The sequence below is a fragment of the Gossypium arboreum genome, chromosome 5 (assembly GCF_025698485.1).
Source record: "Gossypium arboreum isolate Shixiya-1 chromosome 5, ASM2569848v2, whole genome shotgun sequence".
In the NCBI taxonomy this organism is placed as follows: domain Eukaryota; kingdom Viridiplantae; phylum Streptophyta; class Magnoliopsida; order Malvales; family Malvaceae; genus Gossypium; species Gossypium arboreum.
This window is the reverse complement of record NC_069074.1, coordinates 24499533-24520472: the sequence shown is the minus strand read 5'-3', so window position 1 is coordinate 24520472 and position 20940 is coordinate 24499533. Positions and strand designations below refer to the sequence as shown.

Genomic DNA, 20940 nt, shown 5'->3' with positions numbered 1-20940 from the left:
ATATTTTTATTATTTAAAATTTATTGTTTCTTTTTTTCTTTAATTTCAAATTTTAAGTCTAATTGTTAATAAATTTATTTTCACTCGTTACAATATCATTTTTTATTATATTATTGTTAAGTGTGTATTTTTTATTTCAAAATGTAACACTAATAAATCTAACAAAAATTAACAGTGTTAACGATTAAACTTGAATTTTGAAATTTAAAAATATAGGAATTAAATTCATGAAAATAAGAGTACATAGACTAAATTTTAAATTTAAAAAAGTATAGGGACTTATAGGATAACAAATATTACTTTCTTCATATATATAATATTTTTATTCAAACAAATACAAATTTTCTGGCTGTCAATAAAATAAAATAATTGCCAGGTGTAAAACGGTCCTTGGTTTTAGAACGTGTAGTTTAGGGAAGCAACGATAATACAAAACGGAAGATCACGTCATATCTGATCACATGATTGTCTGTAATTCTTTCTGGGTAACTATCGAAGCGGTAAAAACCTTGAGGGGAGCAAACCGGAGCAGAGCAAGTTTAAGTTCGTTTTTTCCTTTCTCGGATCCCATCATCACGTCTCCATAACATCATAATACTTTACTTTATTTGTCGTTTACTGTTTCAATTTTTGATTTTTACACATTCTTCTCCCCTCCTATCCTCTGCTCAATCGATCTGTTCACATCAACTTTGCTATATCTTCTCATTTTTGGATCAATTTCTCCTTTCGCGGTAAGAATCGAGTTTCAGGATCTTTGCAAATCATTAGCCAAAGAAACAGCGGTTACTTGTTTGGATCAGAATTAGTGTTCTCAATTTTTTCTGGTTTCTTTTGATCTGCTTAACTTGTTGTTAATAGTGATACGTTATCCTGCTTCTGTTTTTTCAATGCTATTTTCAGCTTTGAAGTTGATTTCTTGAAGATGGGAGCGGAAAAGAACTTCATTGACATGGAGGAGGGAACTCTGGAGATCGGGATGGGTAACTTATTCTCATCTCATGCTTACATTTTCTTCACAACTTATTATACTATCATGCAAAGCTTTTGACTCTGAATTCTGATCATAGTCTGATCTGGAGTGATTGTGAATTGGATGGTGATAGAGGGCTTTTCTTTATCGTCTTTAGTATCCATTATGTAATATCGTTTTTAAATGCAGGATATAGTTAATTTAATGGTTAAGTAGATTGACACACTAGTAAAGTTAATTGGAATTTTTAGTTCTTCCATTTTTTTTGTTTAAAGACTACTCTTGTTATTGGATTAATATGATCCAAGGAGATGCGACAGTGACAATTTACAGTTATTTTAGCAGTATGATGATTAGACAGAACATTAACTGGGAGACTTTTGGTTTTCACTTTTCAGAGTATAGAACTGTGTCTGGTGTTGCGGGACCATTGGTCATTCTTGACAAAGTTAAGGTAGGTTCGACTCTTCTGTACTAAGTGGTTATCTTCAGAGTTCATTGCAAGTATGATGATATAGTATGAGCAAGTTTGAAATGTTTCAGGGTCCAAAGTATCAGGAGATTGTCAATATTCGGTTGGGGGATGGAACAACTCGACGTGGTCAAGTCCTGGAAGTTGATGGGGAGAAAGCAGTTGTGCAGGTATTTGTCAAGCAAGCAACCGTGAATTCTGCCTCATGGGAAAAATAGGTTTTATTGCCTGTGTTGTATAATGAGATATCCCAACATCTGATTGTCATTTGAAGTCCATGTTGATAGATTAAATACTGTGGCCGAGAACAGCGTACCTGAATCAGAACATGTATATTATATATATGTATATATTAAAGTCTAGCAAAATCATTACCCTTAGAAATGAATTCCTGAAAGCATTAGGTGACAGTTCTGGAATGGCTTTAAGAAGCATCATTCGTTTATCTTTCTCCTTTTCCAGGTCTTTGAAGGAACATCTGGAATTGACAACAAATACACAACTGTGCAATTTACAGGGGAGGTAACAAATTTTATCTATGTTTTTTTATGGTACTATAGGTTAAATTTTTATTATGGCTTGCAGAACTAGGATGGCAGCTAGGATGGTTAGCTTTACAGGATTTCTTTTTAGTGATATATTTGCTTGGATCTGTTTCATAACAGCTTTATGGTTAAACTTGAATGAGACGAGCATTCTAAAACAAGAAATTCTTGAACACCTGTTGTGTTTCTATTCCTTTTTTATTTTTATTTTTTTGGTGATTTTAAACTTTTCAGAAAGTCATGATGGTCATTTTAGTCATTTTTGTATGGCTGTTAATTGCTGAGCCCCTTCTAATGTATGTTTAACAGGTATTGAAAACTCCTGTGTCGTTGGATATGCTAGGGCGCATATTTAATGGCTCTGGAAAACCCATTGACAATGGCCTCCTATTTTACCTGAGGCATACCTAGATATTTCTGGTGAGTGTATGCAGGAGACTGGTATTCTAGTAGTTAAAGAATCAATTTATCTTATCATTGTAAATTTCTGCATTTGTCCTCAGGGAGCTCTATTAATCCTAGTGAAAGAACTTACCCTGAAGAGATGATTCAGACAGGGATTTCAACGATTGATGTCATGAACTCTATTGCTCGTGGACAGAAGATTCCTCTTTTTTCTGCTGCTGGTCTTCCTCATAATGAAATAGCTGCTCAAATTTGTCGTCAGGCGGGTCTCGTAAAGCGGTTGGAAAAGTCTGATAATCTCCTTGATGTATGTATGCACTGTAGCCTAATTTGATATTAACAAAGATTGACTTTACTATGCTTGATATTCATTGTTTATTTTGTGGATTTCAATAGTTTTTGTTTTAGGAACTGAATTGAACCAATGCGCAGTCTTTTGGAAGTCAGATGTCTGTTCAATTTTCCTATTCTATGTTATGTTCCTCCGTCCCTCCATATTTAAAATCTTGTAATGTACTTTTTGCTGGATTGACTTTTAGGATCAGGAAGAAGACAATTTTGCCATTGTGTTTGCTGCTATGGGGGTGAACATGGAGACAGCTCAATTTTTTAAGAGAGATTTTGAGGAAAATGGATCTATGGAAAGAGTTACACTTTTCTTGAACCTGGTAAGCAATTCAAGTTATAGCTGTTCATGTAATCTTGACTACTTTCTTTTTTTTGTCATTGAAAATGACTGAGCATTCTTATCAAGAAATTTACTTCGTTTAATGTGTTTCCAGGCCAATGACCCCACAATTGAACGAATTATCACACCAAGAATTGCCCTCACAACTGCAGAGTATTTGGCTTATGAATGTGGGAAACATGTTCTGGTTATATTGACAGATATGAGTTCTTATGCAGATGCTCTACGTGAGGTACATAATTTTTATAGCTGTTCAGCTGCTACGATGTGTGGCACATAATTTCCTGGTCAAATGATCCCTGTACCGGAAAATAGCATTCTGCTCAGGATCATTGGACATATCATGGGTATTTTCGGTCGCTAGAAAATGAATTTAGAGAGTGGATACTGTAACTTAGAATGAATTATATCTGATAAACCTATAATTGATGCTCTTTCAAGTTATTATGTTTGCTAAAGCTGGACTGAATGTCATTCGTCATGTTTTGTATGAGCTATAGGTATCTGCTGCCCGAGAAGAAGTCCCCGGAAGGCGTGGTTATCCTGGTTATATGTACACTGATCTGGCGACAATTTATGAACGTGCAGGGCGTATCGAAGGAAGAAAAGGTTCCATCACCCAAATTCCTATTTTGACCATGCCTAATGATGGTAAGAGGGAACACCAACAACACAGCATTCTTCTACCTTTGATACTGGTTATCAATCATATTCTTTTGATTGTTATTAATATATATATTGTTTGAACCAGATATAACGCATCCTACACCAGATCTTACTGGCTATATTACTGAAGGACAGATATACATTGATAGACAACTCCACAACCGACAGGTGACTGAAACAATATTCATTATTGTTTTAATCATAGCACAAGGTTTTAGAATCTAATGTAGCATCTGCAGAGTCTCAAATTCAATTCAATTAAAATTACTCCCTTTTCAAAGTTTAAAATCTTAAGTTGCCAAATAGATGCAATTCATAGGGAATCAAAGCTTTAACAGTTTGTATAATTATTAACCTTACCTGTATTTGTTTCCTTAACAGATATACCCACCAATTAATGTTCTCCCTTCACTCTCCCGATTAATGAAGGTAAGACTGTATTGTTATTTTATCTTCAATGATAAATTATGCATGCTTGTTAACAAGTAGACGCATAAATCAGAGTTTACCCTGAGCTTCTCCATTCTTTCTTTACATTTCAGAGTGCTATTGGTGAGGGGATGACTCGTAGAGATCATGCTGACGTGTCCAACCAGGTCTGATTGAGAACTGAGAAGTTCCAAAGTAAAATAATGGTCTCGCCCACTTGAGTATTATTGTTGTTGATACTGAATCCCTGTTAATCCTGATTTCAGCTATATGCAAATTATGCTATTGGAAAAGATGTTCAAGCAATGAAAGCTGTGGTTGGCGAGGAAGCACTTTCTTCTGAGGATCTGGTCTCTTTCTCTCTGCCCTTCTTTCTATGTGTGTGTGTGTGTCTCTGGGTTGGGTTCCGACACCATGCGTGTGCAGCTTTGCATCAATTCCTTCAAATGTATAAATTTCATATTCAGAACTGCATTTTGATTTTCTCCATGTAATCATTTTGCAGCTTTATCTGGAGTTCCTAGATAAATTTGAGAGAAAATTCGTGACGCAAGGTGCTTATGATACTCGCAATATCTTCCAGTCACTTGATTTAGCGTGGACTTTGCTTCGTATCTTCCCACGTGAACTCCTCCACCGTATACCTGCAAAGACACTTGACCAGTATTACAGCCGTGATGCAACAAGCTAAGCTGATGAAAGCTAGTCTGCTCTTTGCTTATCTACATATATGTCAATTTTCATATAAGTCACCTGTGGGTTGTTTTATTTGCCAACGCTGCTTCATGGCCTCGACCAGAATCAAATCTCAGTGGACGGTATCTCTATGATTGCATATGTTACTTCGGGTTCCCGTTTCATTAAAGTTCGGGGCATGTGATTATTGTAGTAGTAAGTGCAATTCTTTGTGTTGGGAACCTAGAATCTTTTGGAAGGCCATTATTTTGTGATTCAAAACCAGCTGTTAAGAGTTGAATTGCCAGGAAAGAATCGGAATAAGTTACAGATTTTGTGTTATGTATTAAAAGTCTGGTGGCACCGTACTCTGCACTAGCTACTTAGCAATTTCGGATATCGTTTGGGATCTTATTTTTTGTCGCGTATTTTACATGAAGATTTCACGAATCATCTGATGGACAACAATTAGTCTGAAACTTTCCCTTAAGCGATATCCGACAAAACTGGAACAAATTGGTCTGATTTAATTAGATCTATATATATTTAAACATAAAAGAAGAAGAAGCAAAACAGTTGAACAAAAATATTCAGCAGGCAAGGTGCTGGACTAAATTATGATTATTTTGCAAATTTACAGTCTGCAGGTAATGCATCCAACTGCTGCGACCCATTTCCTATGTCCTCACCTCATAAATGTATCAACGTATGGCATCATATTTTTCACACAAGTATAGGACTGCCATAGTATTTCCAAGGGGTCAAACAAAACCAAAAGGTAAAAAGAGAAAATAAAGTACTTCTCAACCTAAGAATTAGGCCAAAAAAGAAAAGAATACCCATCAAATAAAAGAATAGTGGGGCTGACACCTGAGTATAAAGAGTTGCATGAATCATAAACTTTCCCAGCATTGGACCGCCATGGCATGTACCTTGGTAATATGGTATCCTGTCAAGTAAAATAGCAGCGTTTATGTTAAAAGGAAAAATCAACCGACGAAAATTCAGAACGATTAATTAGTGTCTATTGGCATTAGCTAAAAATTTAGTTACTAATATAAGAAACTTAATAGCTTTTCATATATTAGTTTTATTAAATTCAAGAAAAGGGAAATCCCTAGTTGAAATTTTATCCTTAAATATCACCTTCACCAGTGCCTAGGATGGCATACACAAGGTTATGTATCCAACTATGTGCCATATCATTGACAAAGGCAGAGAGGCTTCTTCTTTTTTTTTTTTAAAATTAAAAACTAGCTAACTCTTCTAATAAACTCGTCTGAAGGTTGTGTTTGAAGGACCTCATACATATCTAATCTCCTTATTACAAGTACCTTTCGGAGAGCAACTTAAACCTTGTATTCTTCAAGATGCATCCACTTTGTAGAGGACCATTTGTTCCCCGTAATCACAGGGCATCCACCTAGCATCACCCATACGACATACAGTCATATTAGCAATATCACTATAGATAACTAAAAGTTGCTATGATAAAATGACAACTAAGTTTTGAACATTAACTGTAAAAAATGCAAGGAAACACAGCAGATAACAGTTCAAATCTTTTTCAGATGGGAATGCAAGGCTAGCTTAATCATTCTCGAACCACAACTAAAGATAAAATATTAAAGGGAAAAAAAAGGTAGCAAACCGTGCAAACTTGAAGGATCTAGTGTAGCATCAGGTCTCATGCTCCAGAACAGCAATGCGTCACCCATCTTAGGCTTCACAGCAAGCCCCTGTTTCCCACATTCAGACAATTCATTCCACCACGGCACAGCACTAATATTGCCCTTGGCTGCAGGAAATATTGTCTCACCCCCCTCTTCAACATCTGACCTGCATCAATAGCTTAAAGTGAGGAAAGAGGAAGTAAATCCTTCTCCTTTTCAAATATAGAAAGGAGAAGTTTCTGTGGCACTTGATCTAGTGCAGAATGCATCATGGACATGTAGGGAGGAGATTATAAAGCTTACAAATACATAAGCATGGTAGCCATCCGCTGGCCACCATTTTTAGTGTTGAACTCATCAAGGAAGTAATCAAAGTGTGCATCATATTTCTGTCCAACTTCATAGTGGAGAACTTGAAGACCTTCTCCATGCTCTGCAGATTAAAATGTTAGCTTTAAGTCATAAAAGAAGGAAAAACCTGAAAGATAATGCAATAATTGGAAACAGTTTAATTGCCAAACGATATAAAAGAACATAACAACATTAGGAAAGATCTAATCTGGACAACATTAGCTGTAAACAATAATTGCACATGCCCACAGGTGAGATTTAATTCAGACTCATAACCAGGAGATTCATGAAAAGAAAATGACATCTCAACAGATTTTTGCACCAAAAAATTAATTATTGGTTATAGAGTAAAAATATTTACAAAGTTTTGCTTGGGATTAGAACCTCGTACCTACAGGAATGAAAGAGTAGTCTGCTATCCTATTTTCTATGTCCCTAATGATTTTATCTTGCCCTCTTCTCAGAAACATACCCGAACTTGTCCGTACCCTGCAAACAATACAAGCTAAATGTCATAAGAGCAACATTAGGTTCAAAGTTCAACCATAACCGTTCTTCGGACAGAAAGGGGTTTCTCAAAGAACTTTTAGGAAAAGCATAAAATGGAAATTGATGTTTAACATCTCAACATCATATCCTACCATTCACAATCTCAATAAAAGAATAGGAGAGAGGATTGGTAATGCAAACCTGCTATCTTTACTTTTCCCTGTCTTGCTATCAACCACAGTGGACTTCACCATGTGAGGTTTAGCAAGATTTATTAAGTACTCACACTCTTCCTTGGACTGTTGAAATAAATAAAAAATGTCAAAAATCAAGGCAAAAATCCCCAATATTATTACTGCTGTTAGTATAAACAAAAACCAGAAGGAAGACCTCAAACTCAATAGACACCACAAGATCATAGGAACAGACTCTGCCCACTACCCAGAATTATAACAATTCAATAATAAGAAAAGGTTTTTTTCTTTTTTTTTACAAGGTTTATTTCATAAATCATTCAAGTCATCAAATCCATCTGCATCGCATTTCTAAAGGAGAACTATTTTTCTCATAATTTAATTCCCATTTATTACAAAATTTCCTAGCATAAGCATATACAATCAGAAAGGGGAGATTGGGAATTTCAAACTAATTACATACTAAATTGATGCAAAACTAATTTATATACAGAAGTTCAAATTAACGGGGGGAAAGAATGGATTGGAAACTAACCAAGAAGTTATGATAAATGAAAGCTCTAGGCTCCCAGGAAAGGACTTCAGTCCATTGCTCCCCTCTCTTCCCCAAGCCTTTCCCTCTGCATCAAATACTGAGTCAAATCAACGAAAAGAAATAATTAAAAAGGAAAGAGATCAATGCGATAAAAATTAAAACAACCGCGATAGTGTCACCTTTCAGAAGCCATGCGCCTATAAGAAGTGAGATCATTGGGGGCAGAATCATCGTTATTTATCGGGAGAGAGAAGATCCCTAGTCCCAATAGCATCAATAAAACCACCGATAACATAAACAACATCGACAACACGAGCGTAACCGTCGACCATTTCCTCGCTTGCAATCGAGAATGTCTCACTTTCGCCATTGTTGAATCAATACAAAAACAAAAGGCATTCAACTCAAAACCCTTCCTTGAGATCGATCCAAGGAATCCAATTTCGGGTCAAAACTCAGATTCAAAAACTTTGACAAAAGATTTCCTATGGGAAAATGAGAAACCATGCTTGGACCTCCATTAAAGTGCGTGACTTTATGTTGTCGAGTTCTTGCGAAAGGTATACCGAAATGACAGAATTATCCTTGTTATTTGAACCATGAGTCAATCATAGTGGTTAGTGAATTGTTGAGAATGGGTATACTTGTCATTATAACATAGCTCGTGGTTTTACGAGTCGGCGGGTTTGGTAGTTCTGGGTAGCACCTAGTTTGGCTCGGTGTTTGAAAATGGCAACTCTTTATACTAAACATGTTCAACTGGCATGGAAGCTGCTTATGAGGAAACAAATTCATTTTTTATATTTTCCATGAGCTAACAAATTCATTAACAAAACATGTTTTCACTTTAAAAAAACCGGTTTTGTTCGTAGAGCCAACTGTTAACTGTTACGTATCAACTGAATCAAACATAAATCTTTGTCGTGTCGGCTGGGCTGAATCTGACTGACTCCTCAAATACATTGGACAAGACAGGGTATCCATGGATCCTTCGTCTCTTTCTATAAATTTTGCCTGAATATGAAAGTTTCTCTTTTGCTCTTTCCATTTTCCCATCAACTAAACGTTTATTAAGAAAAAGTACTGGATTCCCAAACTCGTATACACAATTTACAATTGAATAATTAAAAGCTGATAATCTGGGAAAATAAGGAAATGAATCAAAATCACCCTCCTTCACAATCAGCTGCCTCTGCTTCTCGGCGAGCTTCTTCAACGCTGATTGCGACGCATCACGCCCATTGATAAGCAACCGGGTCACCATTATGGGTCCTTCTCGAAATGAGCTTCCTCAAAGGCTCAAACTACTTCCTAGCGCTCTCTCTGGAATCTCGATATATCCCTCAATAGTGAATCGGGCCGCATGAAGAATCGGGTAACACGGAGTATGTCGCGGTAGAGACCCAACACTTATCGCCGAGTGCTGGTGAGTCGCTGCCGAGTCAACAACTCTTCTTTGTTTCTTCCTCGTCGTCAACGGACTTAGCACTCTTCACCACGTATCGACGAGAAGAAACTCAGTGAAGCTTTCACGCATTTTAAGCCCAAACCTTATTTCAGGGTTAAAAAGTTGGATGAGTTTTTTCACCAACATTTACACTCAGCCCACCCAAATGATCTGCTTCTTAATAATAATAATAATAATAATAATAATAATAATATATTTTTATTTAAATTTAAACAACCAATTCTCCCTCTTCTTCTTGGTTTCTCCCTATTTTGTTATTAGAGGTAAGTAAAATTTGATTTAATTTAAAATTTTGATAAAATTTAAATTTTAAATTAAATAGTTTAAGTTAATCGAGTTATTTGAATTAGCCCAAATAAAAATTAAATTTTTGATTTAACTTGAATATGAATAACATAATTCAAGTTATCCAAAATCGAATAAAAAAAATAAAACTACGTCATTTTCATAAATGTTTATTCATCTTGTACTTCATCTACTATTTAAATAATCGGTCCATGTAAATATAACATTGAATATAAATAATAAGATTTGTTAACTCGACTTAATTTGACTCGAAATTTTTTACTCGATTCAATTCAATTCAAAAAAAATTTCAAATTAACTTCAATTACTAAAATAGGATTTGTCAACTTGATTAACTCAAAATTTTTTACTTATTTAGATTCAACTCAATCGAATGTTGACCCCTAATTTTTCCCTTTCCCCAACAACGAAATAATATCCTTCTAAGGGCTTGGCAGTTTGGAATATCTATAGGCAGCGAAATGATCTATTTCAATGCTTAAAAGCAATAAAATATATTGTTATTTAAATTTAATTATAAATATTAATATAAAATTATTTTTATACATCTTTTAATTTTTAAACAAACAAACCGGTATGAGGTTTAAAAAACTAAACCCAAATTTGGTCCAAAGACCATCAAGTCAATCGGGGTGAGCGAGCCGCATAAATACCTCTAAATGCAAAAGCTTAATGTATAATTTGATACTCAAGTTTTGTACTTTTTTTCAAATTCGATGTTTGCGTTCGTTTTTTAATATGGTACATATATTTGACAAAAATTATATATTTTGATATTTGAAGGTAATAATTTTAATTTTTTAGTGTTTGATTCAAGTTTTAGAATTAATTTGATAAAATTTATAATTAAATAATAATATTAGTAATTAATTTTAAATTTAAATTAAATTTTCCACTTAAATTAAAATAAATTGAAACTAAAATCAGAAAACTTAAACCCCAATATAAAATTAAATAAAGAGGGAGAGAGATATTGGACATATTACGGCCAGCTAAACTAGTTGAAACTGCTGCAATCACAACACCTCTTTTTTCAGTTGTTATTAATGTTATCACAGATACTGCTTCAAGTTATTTTCGGGCTTTGTTCTCCTTTTAGGGTCCTCGGGTTGTACATTCATTTTGGCAGGATTGGAGTGTAAAGTGATGGCGACCATGAATGCCCATTTGCTTGCTCCATTCTTAGCTACATAATTGCAACCATATAGAAACTAAGATGATTCAACATTTTCAAAGAAAAAAAAATTTGATGCAAGTGCATAAATTTTTTCGACTTCATTTATTGATGCTGCCACGTTATTAGGGGAACACATACGAACTGTTGGTTTTAAAATAAGTAGGAGCATTTTCTCCGAAGTGCTAATTCAACAAAAGCCAGAAATGATCATTCAAGAAAGTGTTCTAAAATTATATCCGACCTTATATGAAGTAGAATGATTAATTGACGATGAGGGCTATTGTGTGTTGAGCAAAATTCCAAACCATCCAATGCAAATGCTCGTTTTCTTTAGTCTACCTTTTGCTGTGCAATTGAAATGGGCGAGAAGATTTCTTTCTGACCATTAAAAATCATGATTGTGTTGATTATGTTTGGAAGGTATAATGAAATGATAGAATGCCATAGAATACTATTATAGTAGGTTATATATTATTTTAAAAATAATGTATCGCAGTTTAAAAATAATAAAGTAGGTTATATATTATTTCTATAATATTATATATTATGATTTTATGAATTCATATTTTAATAATAATTATATTAAGATTGTTATTAAATTACATATTATTTTATTAAATTGTATTTAATAATAATTATGATAAAAATTTATTTTTTATTTTATTAAAATATATTTAATAATAATCTTATTAAAATTTAATAACAATAATTATCTACCTAATAATATTCTAATAAGGGTACTTTGGTCATTTAAATCTTTTTCCTTATGCTATTACAACGTATATTCCATTCAACTAAACACAAGAATATTATTACAGCTCTATTTCATTCCATTCAACTAAACAATTGAATTACTGATTACAGTTCTATTCTATTACAATCTTATACAATTCCAATGAATCAAACGTGTCGTTAGTCTTTCAAATGGGATCCATGAAAATGAAGGCACCAACATCAAATGGTTTTTATGAGCTATTTTATTAGAAATTTTGGGAGGTAATTGAGGTAGGACGTGACACAATTATTTTTGGATGTGATTAATAATGTCATTAATATTTCTTTTGTTAATGATATGTTGATTGTACTAATTTCGAAAACCAAACAAGTTCTAAGTATCACCCAAATCTAATATAAACTTACGAGTTTTTGTAATGATCGCGAATCATTTTCATTCGATACTTCTCACTTATATTAAAATGCATCAGTACTCAATTGATTTATCGTGGATAATTTTATTGTTGTCTATGAGTACACGGAATGGATATATCAATGTACTCTTAAGTTCGATATGGGAAAGACATGATAAAATTAAATAATTTTTTTTAAAAGTAAATGATGTTAACATAAAATTTTAATCGACAATGTATTTGTTTAGTTATGCATTGTGTCTTTTTTATCTCTCACTTAATGCTAATTAATGGCAAAGATAAAGCCACTTTTACCCCCACAATTGTAGCTGGCTTACACTAATGTGACCCATTATCTCATTTATTTTGGTTGTGTGTGAAAGGGTTTTCGATTTTGCTTCATAATTCTATACATCGATAAGAATATAATGGGATTCATGTATATTTGTAGTAGTCTTAAAATTACACTCTTTTGTTTCCTTTTTTTTTTTTTCCTGATGATAGTATTTTGTTTAGGAGTCTGCTATTATTAGTGATACTTTGTTGTGGTCTCCACTCTAATATCAAATTATTTAACGATGACATTAAAATTTTAATTACTATATTATTTGAGTTTGAGCTTAGTATAATATATTTGAGTTTAAAATAAATATTTTAAAATATGAGTATTAAGTTTATAAATTTAATAACAAAAATAAAAATTTTTCAATTGTCAATATAATATAATAATAAATAATAAATAATATTTTCATTATTTCATATAATATCATACAATAACAAATTCTAAGCACAATATGCATCTTAATTATTTTATATAAAATAGTTTTATTAAATATATATAGTTTATGTTTTTTATAAAATAAATTTGAATTGTGTTATCATCGGATAAAAGTAAAATAAATGATCACATTCGAAATTAAAATCTTTATAATTTATAAAATTTAAAATTATATGAATCTGTCAAAGCCCGCCCGGCTTGATCCGAATTCAGATCTGAAAAAATCCAAAGAGCTTGAGCTCTAAAAAATCCGAATTCGAAAAAATTGAAGCACGAAAAAGCTCAAACCTGACTTGATCCAAACCCGAAAATCAACTCCTAACCTGCTCTTTTGTCAGTTCTAAGTATAAATCTTTACTAAATCTTTGATTATAAGGATTGGATCACTAAATATTTTAACACGGTATGAGATTGTTTCACCTAAGCTCGAACAATTTTTGAAGGGAAAACCCTCACTTTTTGTGGTTTTATTAATAAGTTCTCTTTCATGGAAATTTTATGTAAGTATTAAATATAATAGTATACTTTTTGTTTTCATATACATAACTTTTAGCTTCTTTTTTTTTTAATAGATAATAAGTTTTACAGAAATAAAAGGAAATATTACATATAATTGTAGAACCTCTTGATTATCAAAAGCTAGCTTAGTAATACAATCGGCTTTCATTTTCTCTTCTCTAGGAACATAATCAATTGACTAGTTCTCCTCATTTTGCAAGACATGTGTAATACGTCTAATTATTGTTGAATATGACCCTTTTGATAAGACCTTCTTGATCACTCTAATAACTTCTAAGTTATCTGTCTGTACTAAAACTCTATCGTGTTGACTTCCTTGTACCAATGTCACACCATCAATAATACCCCACAATTCAGCTTATAGAACAGAACATTTTCCCAACCTATGATTAAATCTAAGGATACATTCCCCATTTTGATCTTTAATCCACATTTTATTAGGTTAGGTATAATGATCTACCTGGCCTTCTAATTTTATATGAAAAAAATCATTTTAACTTTTCATTTAATTTTCGTTTTTTTTTAAATTTTTAACCTTGTGTTTTTTGACAATCACCCTAGAATTAATAGAAAATGTAACATTTTTTATTTTGTTAATATTGCATACACGTGGAAGACACATCGGTCTTTAATTATTTTTAAATTTTAAAAATAAAAATATAAAACTATTTTAAAAAAATAAAAATCATTGAAATTATAAAAAAAGTTATTTTAAAAACTTTAAAATTAATTAAATACGGACATGTCATTTACGCTGGAATCCACATGTATGCCATGTTAGCAAAGTTAACAAACATTAACTTTTTCATCTATTTTAGGGTGATTTAACAGAAAATGCAAGTTTAAAGACTGAAAAAGACAAAAACAAATTTTAAATAAAAAACTAAAATAATTTTGTCATTAAAATTGGAAGAAAAAAAAACATTATGCGAATTAGCTAATTAGGTTTTGAACTAATCTACAAAGATTGGAAATTTCAATGCGAAGAATTTCAAATATAAAATGATATCCTCTATTCCATACTATAGAAATGGTAATCATGGATTAACTAATTTAACTTAGCGTTTAATATTATAAAGAGGATGATGAAGGGAGTTGTCAACAGATAGTTTGGCAACATTAAACCTTGTTGGTGAAAAAGGTAAGATGGATGACGACAATACTGTTTTACGAAATGTGAAAAGAATAATCTTAAACATATGTTTTGTGAAAGAAATCGATTAAGATATAGTATCAGAATTTATTGTTTTCCCACAACCACTTAATGCAATTCTTCAAATTCTATATGATGATTTAAATAATAATTGTAATTTAAATACGAGTAGTCTTATGCATTTACCAATATATCCCGTTTGTGTGATCAACAGCACCCTTTCCTCAGCTTTCATAATTTATTTTTCTTGACTCGTAGCAGCAATTAATTTAAAATTTATCATCTTTTTAGCCCTCCCTCGATAATGTATGGGAAATAACAATTTTATTTTGTATTTGCCACTCGTACTTACATTAGTTTTTATATATATTGGATACCAAAGGAGACTGAGTTTAATTTCTTTTAAAATTTTTGTTTACGCAACCTGCTGTGCATAATATTATTGTATTAGGGGCAACGATGATTAGATCAATGCTTGACAATGCCAAAACCTAAAGGCATATCGATTAATTTAAATCACTTAGCTTATCAGTTAATTAAACAATCAATTAACTAGTATGTTGATAGATGATTTTGGAAATATAAAGGAAGCTGCGTTCTCAGAGCTGTAACTATTGGGATGGGCAAACATGGTTTGCTCGGTCTGAATTCTTAAAAATCTACTTTTGACTAACCCTTTGTTGTAGGATTGGGTCAAAACTAGAACCTCTCACTATCATTTCAAATTGGGAGTGAGTTTCATCACATGTATAAAAACAGAGTTTGCAAAATCCTCCTGTCCAAGTGTTTAGATAGAATGAAGAAACAGGGTAAGCCCAAAAGCATGATATTGAGAATTTTGCCAAAAGCAGTTTCAGCTGTTCGTGTGAGCTTTCAGAACCCACCGTTCAGCCCAGGTAAAGACAAGAGAGCAGCTTGTGCAAGCAAAGGGTTGTCTTGTCCCATCATTTCCATAATTCCCGATGAAGCTCGAAGGAAATCCAAGAGTGGAACCTTGGAAACTCCAGAACCTACTTCACCCAAAGTCTCATGCATGGGACAGATCAAGCACAAGAAGAATATTAGAAAATTAGCTGCTAAAGCTAATTTGAAGCCCGTCTCTGTTCCACTCCCTCATCAATCTTCTTCTCCTACACAAGGGAAGAAGCAGGCTTCCAAGTTAAGGCGAGTCTTTAGCTTGGCAAAATCTGATGCGCCATCAAGTAACAAGAAAGACTTGCCTGATATGAATAGAGCGCCTGGTTTGGTAGAAATGAAGCGGTTTGCAAGCGGCCGTGATGCTTTTGCTAGTTTTGATTGGACGGCACAGATTGCACCCCTGGAAGCTGATCATGTTCACAGGGATTATAATTATTACTCTGATGATGAGAGAAGAGATGGTGACTTTGAAGAAGAAGAAGAAGTGATGATTCCTTTCTCAGCTCCAATGAGGATTGGCTGTGAAGGGTTGCCTTTGCGGCCACGGAAAGAAATAAACATATGGAAGAGAAGAACAACGAATCCACCTCCGCCCCTTCAATTGAAATCCTTGTAGATGGTCACTGCAAACTCATATTCATTGATTTCTCTCTTCTCCCTTCTTTATATCATCTCATATATATAGATTATGCAATTGGCTTTTGGCATAATTAATTGGAATCTGCCCATTCCTGGTTGATGTACTGATAAATATGAAATTAGGGAAATAATTTGGTAGAACCATGTCCTGATCCACCAAGGTGGAAATATGCATAACTTAGTTGAGTTTTTTTTTTTTTTTCTTTTATGAAGGAAATTAACTCATTTATTTCTCTTCGTTATAACGTAATCATGCTCTTTGAATAAGGCTCGTTAATAAATTTTAATCGTTCCTACGATATTCAACCTCGATTGCTAGCAATACTTAAAATGTTGCATCACCAGTTAAAATTAAGTAGCACAATACTATACTAATTGGATTTGGGTAACAAGTGTCAAATATCGATTTATTTATGACAAAGGTATATGTTTTGTCAAATATCATAAGATCGAATGGAGTTCAAAGTATGACAATAATAATAAAAAGGGTTTAGAAGATGTGAAATCCTCAAAAATAAGATTCTCCCGTGGATAAGAAATGGAATAAAAAATTGAAAGAGACCCCTTTGTCCTGGTATGTACGTTTTTAGTAGGACATACATAATGATGCCCTAATATGTGTAGGGTAGTTATAGAGTATTATGTATAACATGTTGATAAGTTTAAAAAGCTCATAATATTGATATCCGAATGCAGTTTTAGGAAAAATTGGAGTTACGATCATGTATTTGCTATAACCTATGTGATGAACCATATACATCAATTTGTTAGATTTGGAGCAAAAAGTTCAGTTATTCATAGATGGAAGCACCAAACCCACATCAAATTCTCAAAAATTATCTTAAAACACAATCTCGATTTATAAAAACACATAAAGCTACTTTAACTTTAATTCAATACCAAAATTATCTTAATTTCCTGTTTCTTTTTCTCTTTCCAGGTTTTTAGTTGAGAGTGTAAAAAAAAATTGGTATAACTACGGTGGTCATAGATCACCCGAGTTAAGTTTTCATTCATCTCATAAAAATAAACATACAACTAGCTAGCTATTACTTGCTATGCCGATACAGACTGAGCCAACATATTAAACATCTGTGCTTCTTATTGTTTCTATTATCAAAATAGGATCCAAGATTTACTCTCTAATCATATAAACTATCTAAGAAAGCTCTCAGCTCTCCAAGGCATGTACAAGTCACGGAAAATAAAAGAAAACCAGGATACAGCCATACCATTCTAGCTAGCACTGCCACATTCAATTCATATCCAAGTGAGGCAGCCTCAATGATATTAAAAAGTTTATCAATGCTGCGCCCATTGAATCTGCTTAATATCAATACCTTCCTTGACCATCTCATAAAGCGGACTCATTTCCCTTAATTTCTCAACCTGTTTCACAGTAAGCTCAACTGCCCTATCAATCTCCTCCTCGGTAGTAAACCTTCCAATCCCAAACCTAATCGAAGTATGTGCCATATCCTCATCCACACCCAAGGCTCTCAGTACATATGATGGTTCCAAGCTAGCACTAGTACATGCACTCCCACTAGACACTGCCACTTCTTTCAATCCCATCAACAAACTCTCCCCTTCAACATACGCAAACGACAAGTTTAAGTTCCCAACATACCTCCTATCCATACTTCCATTCACCACCACCCCATCAATCTTCTCTCTAATCCCATTCAATAACCTCTCTTGCAACCCTTTAATTCTCTTCTCATCATACTCCATTTCTTTCATTGCCAAGTCACACGCCGCTCCCATCCCAACCACAAGTGGAGTCGGCACCGTCCCACTCCTTATCCCTCTCTCTTGCCCACCTCCGTTCATTTGCGGCTCAACTCTAATCCGAGGTCGCCTTCTCATATACAAAGCCCCAACTCCTTTAGGACCATAAATCTTATGCCCACTTAAACTCATTAAACTTACGTTCCACTTCTCTACATCAACCTTAATCTTCCCTAAAGCTTGTGCAGCATCAGTATGAAAAGGGACATTAAATTCTTTACAAATCTTACCGATTTCTTCAACCGGTTGAACCACACCAATTTCATTATTAACCGCCATAACAGAAATTAACCCGGTATCGGGCCGGATTTCTTTCCTTAATCTATCCAAATCAATAAGCCCATCAGACCCGACAGGCAAATAAGTTACCTCAAAACCTTCCTGTTGAAGATGCCGGCAAGAATCTAAAACGCATTTGTGCTCCGTTTGAGTCGTGATGACGTGACGCTTCTTGTCCTTGTAGAAATGCATAACGCCTTTGATTGAGATGTTGTTCGATTCGGTGGCGCCGGAGGTAAAGACGATTTCTTTCGGGGAAGCTCCAATGAGTGCCGCGACTTGTGCGCGGGCTGTTTCGACGGCGGTTTCAGATTCCCAACCGTAGAGGTGAGTACGGGAGTGAGGGTTCCCATAACGGGAGAGGTAAAACGGAAGCATCGAATCTAAAACCCTAGGATCCACGGGGGTAGTCGCTTGCATGTCGAGGTAAAGTGGACGGCCCGAAATTTTCACACCTTTCATGGTGATTCCTGTTGGGTCCTCATACTCGGAAGGGGAAGCTACAGCAGCCACGGTGGAGAAGCGGCGTATAACGGCGGTTGTGTAGGTTTTGGTTAGGGTTTGACGAAGAAGCTTTGAGGCCATTTCTTCTCCTTTTTTCACTTGGGAATTTTCTTAATTTTTTTTTTCAGCGTTACATGAAAGCAAAGTAGAAGAATTTTTTTTTCTTTTATTTTTCAGCGTGGATCAGTGCGGGTAAAGAAAGGGTTTTGATAAAAGGCTAAAGGCATAATGTCAAAAATAGCCTTTAACGTATAAAGATTAAAAAAATAGTAAAAAGATTCTTCCAAAATGGAAAACTCTCTGAAAATGATCGACGGCGACGATGACTTGCGGTCATATGAAGATTGCAATACCAAGAAAATAAGGTTCAAAGATGGATCCGATGGGGTCTCTATGGATATGGCTATGGATTTTATCTTATCATCGAGTATGGTAATGTCTTGGAAAGACAAACTCTTTGGGGCTGATTAAGGATTTGCAGGTTTTGATGGGAGGAGTGACGGAGATTTTACTCTGTTAGACAATGATATTATAAGGTCCACCGTCAATGGAATCCCAGTAATTGACTTTTCTAACCGTGTCAAAGAAATTTTATACAAGGAAATAAAGATGACAGTAGTTTTGAAACTACTAGGCCTAAATATCATCTATGGTGTACTGTTTAATCGTATTAGCAATCTTTGGAAGCCTATACAACCTTTTCAATTAATGGATATTGAGAATGGGTATTTTTTGGCTAAATTTCAGAATAATGAGGATTATGAGAAAGTTTTAACCCAGGGACCATGGGCAATATTTAACCATTAAGCCGTGGACAAAAGACTTTTCCCCTCTTCAACCATACCCGAGTGTGGTTATGGCTTGGATCAGGTTACCTGGACTACCAGGATTTATGTTCAAGAGGAAGATTCTCGAGGCGATAGGAAGTACGATTGGTAAGGTTGCAAAGTTTGATTTTAAGACAGATAATAGAACCAAAAGGAGATTTGCTAGGATGGCGGTATTCATAAACTTGGACAAATCCCTCGTCTCGCAGATTCAGGTTAATGGTGACATCCAAAGGGTGGAATATGAAAGCTTACTAACGATCTATTTTACCTGTGGTAAATATGGACATGTGAGGGAAATGTGTTCCCTGTCGAAAGAAACGTCGGGCAAAAAAGGTGACAAGCTGGTGGCTGACGACAATTCAAGCAGAGACAACAACAAACTTGGGAAGGAAGGGGATTCTCGAGAATCTGGTGGTAAGGTTGTTGGAAAAGGAAGGTTGGGCTCCAGATTTGACGCCCTTACTACTAAGGGCAAGAGAGTTAGTGGTGAAAAAGAGATGATAAAAGCAGATTTTCGGGTATTGAATTCTCTTGAGGCGAAAGATGATTTGATTAGTCCTATTTCTAGATATGAGGAAGCTATTAAATCATTGCCTAATTTAAATAATGAATCTGCCAAAAGATTGGGTCTAGATTCGATAACCCAAAAAAAGGCCATCGAGTTAGCTGTTGGGCGCATTGGGGGAGGAGGCCATTCGAGCCAAGAAACTGATAGAATAAGGCTGAAAAGCCTGGAGAAAATGGTTATAGATGATGATGGGTCAAATGGGTCTTTGGTTGGGCCAATTTTTAAGACAAACCCAAGTGGCTTGTGTTCGCAGGTTTGCTTAGCTGAAGTAAACCACTCTGTCTTATGTGAATCCCTGAATTTAGGGGCTGCGAGTAGTCTCGATAATGGGTCTGGGGGGAAGCTGGAAGGCTTAATTATTCTTTCTAAGCCTTTAAGTGACCAGCAGCAATCTCACGACTTGCCCAATGCTCAAAAAAATAAGGTTTCTTCTAACTTTAATTTAAATTTGACTAATCCTGAAATTGGGACTGTCTTATCCGATGTAGGTAATTTTGGGAACGGTTTTGATTCAAAATTGCAAGCTAAAAATTCGGATGACATAAAGGCACATTTTAACCTAGCTTTTGAAGGTCCTGTAGAGGTTGAAGTCCAGCTGACAGATAGTATTTTAGATCATGGGAAGCACTCTGTTGTTACTTTTAATTTTTTTCTAATTCCACCGATCAATCTAAAGGTTGTTCTTTTGAGTCTATGAGTGCAGGTAATGCAGGAAATAAGGATCGAAAAATAAATGAGAAATTTGGCGTTACTAAAGGAGGACGCAAAAATAGTAATGTTTTAAAGGG

General features: G+C 34.4%; 4 protein-coding genes across 6 annotated transcripts; 2 read left to right on the top strand and 2 right to left on the bottom strand.

The window, feature by feature from the left end:
- The first annotated feature begins 369 nt into the window (after window positions 1-369).
- LOC108453173 (V-type proton ATPase subunit B2) lies at window positions 370-5205 on the top strand. Its single transcript, XM_053028755.1, is given in 16 exon segments — window positions 370-792; window positions 904-983; window positions 1372-1427; window positions 1517-1615; window positions 1908-1967; window positions 2300-2369; window positions 2372-2410; window positions 2494-2702; window positions 2935-3063; window positions 3178-3315; window positions 3584-3734; window positions 3835-3917; window positions 4131-4178; window positions 4292-4345; window positions 4445-4528; window positions 4684-5205. Coding segments are annotated over 15 exon segments (1464 nt in total). The 5' UTR covers window positions 370-792; window positions 904-925; the 3' UTR covers window positions 4870-5205.
- Window positions 5206-5429: 224 nt separating this feature from the next.
- Window positions 5430-8696, bottom strand: LOC108453174 (probable prolyl 4-hydroxylase 3). 3 transcript variants are annotated; one of them, XR_001866513.2, is made up of 9 exons: window positions 8275-8695; window positions 8096-8180; window positions 7568-7665; window positions 7269-7366; window positions 6830-6959; window positions 6505-6692; window positions 6188-6276; window positions 5724-5802; window positions 5430-5592 (listed from the first exon to the last, which is right to left on the bottom strand). XR_001866513.2 is itself a non-coding variant. In XM_017751122.2 (8 exons), the coding sequence occupies exons 1-7, from the start codon at window positions 8463-8465 to the stop codon at window positions 6203-6205; spliced, it is 864 nt and encodes a 287-aa protein (XP_017606611.1). In that variant the 5' UTR covers window positions 8466-8695; the 3' UTR covers window positions 5430-5802; window positions 6188-6202. The 3 variants fall into 3 exon arrangements, 2 of the variants coding, with proteins under 2 accessions (XP_017606611.1, XP_052884716.1); XM_017751122.2 differs by having other exon boundaries at window positions 5430-5802; XM_053028756.1 differs by lacking the exon at window positions 6188-6276 and having other exon boundaries at window positions 5430-5802; window positions 8275-8696.
- Window positions 8697-15238: 6542 nt separating this feature from the next.
- Window positions 15239-16321, top strand: LOC108452647 (uncharacterized protein At1g76070-like). Its single transcript, XM_017750450.2, has one exon. The coding sequence runs from the start codon at window positions 15369-15371 to the stop codon at window positions 16155-16157; it is 789 nt and encodes a 262-aa protein (XP_017605939.2). The 5' UTR covers window positions 15239-15368; the 3' UTR covers window positions 16158-16321.
- An 826-nt stretch (window positions 16322-17147) lies between these two features.
- Window positions 17148-19361, bottom strand: LOC108453686 (cysteine desulfurase, mitochondrial-like). Its single transcript, XM_017751947.2, has one exon. The coding sequence runs from the start codon at window positions 18833-18835 to the stop codon at window positions 17483-17485; it is 1353 nt and encodes a 450-aa protein (XP_017607436.1). The 5' UTR covers window positions 18836-19361; the 3' UTR covers window positions 17148-17482.
- Window positions 19362-20940: the final 1579 nt, after the last annotated feature.

Excerpts from the sequence above, each read along its gene's own strand:
- LOC108453174 (XM_017751122.2), bottom strand. The coding sequence starts at position 8,465 with ATGGCGAAAGTGAGACATTCTCGATTGCAAGCGAGGAAATGGTCGACG. Across the intron at positions 8,181-8,274 it reads AGGCGCATGGCTTCTGAAAG|AGGGAAAGGCTTGGGGAAGA; the intron begins GTGACACTATCG and ends TATTTGATGCAG. Across the intron at positions 6,960-7,268 it reads CTACTCTTTCATTCCTGTAG|AGCATGGAGAAGGTCTTCAA; the intron begins GTACGAGGTTCT and ends TTTAATCTGCAG.
- LOC108452647 (XM_017750450.2), top strand. The coding sequence starts at position 15,369 with ATGTATAAAAACAGAGTTTGCAAAATCCTCCTGTCCAAGTGTTTAGAT.
- LOC108453686 (XM_017751947.2), bottom strand. The coding sequence starts at position 18,835 with ATGGCCTCAAAGCTTCTTCGTCAAACCCTAACCAAAACCTACACAACC.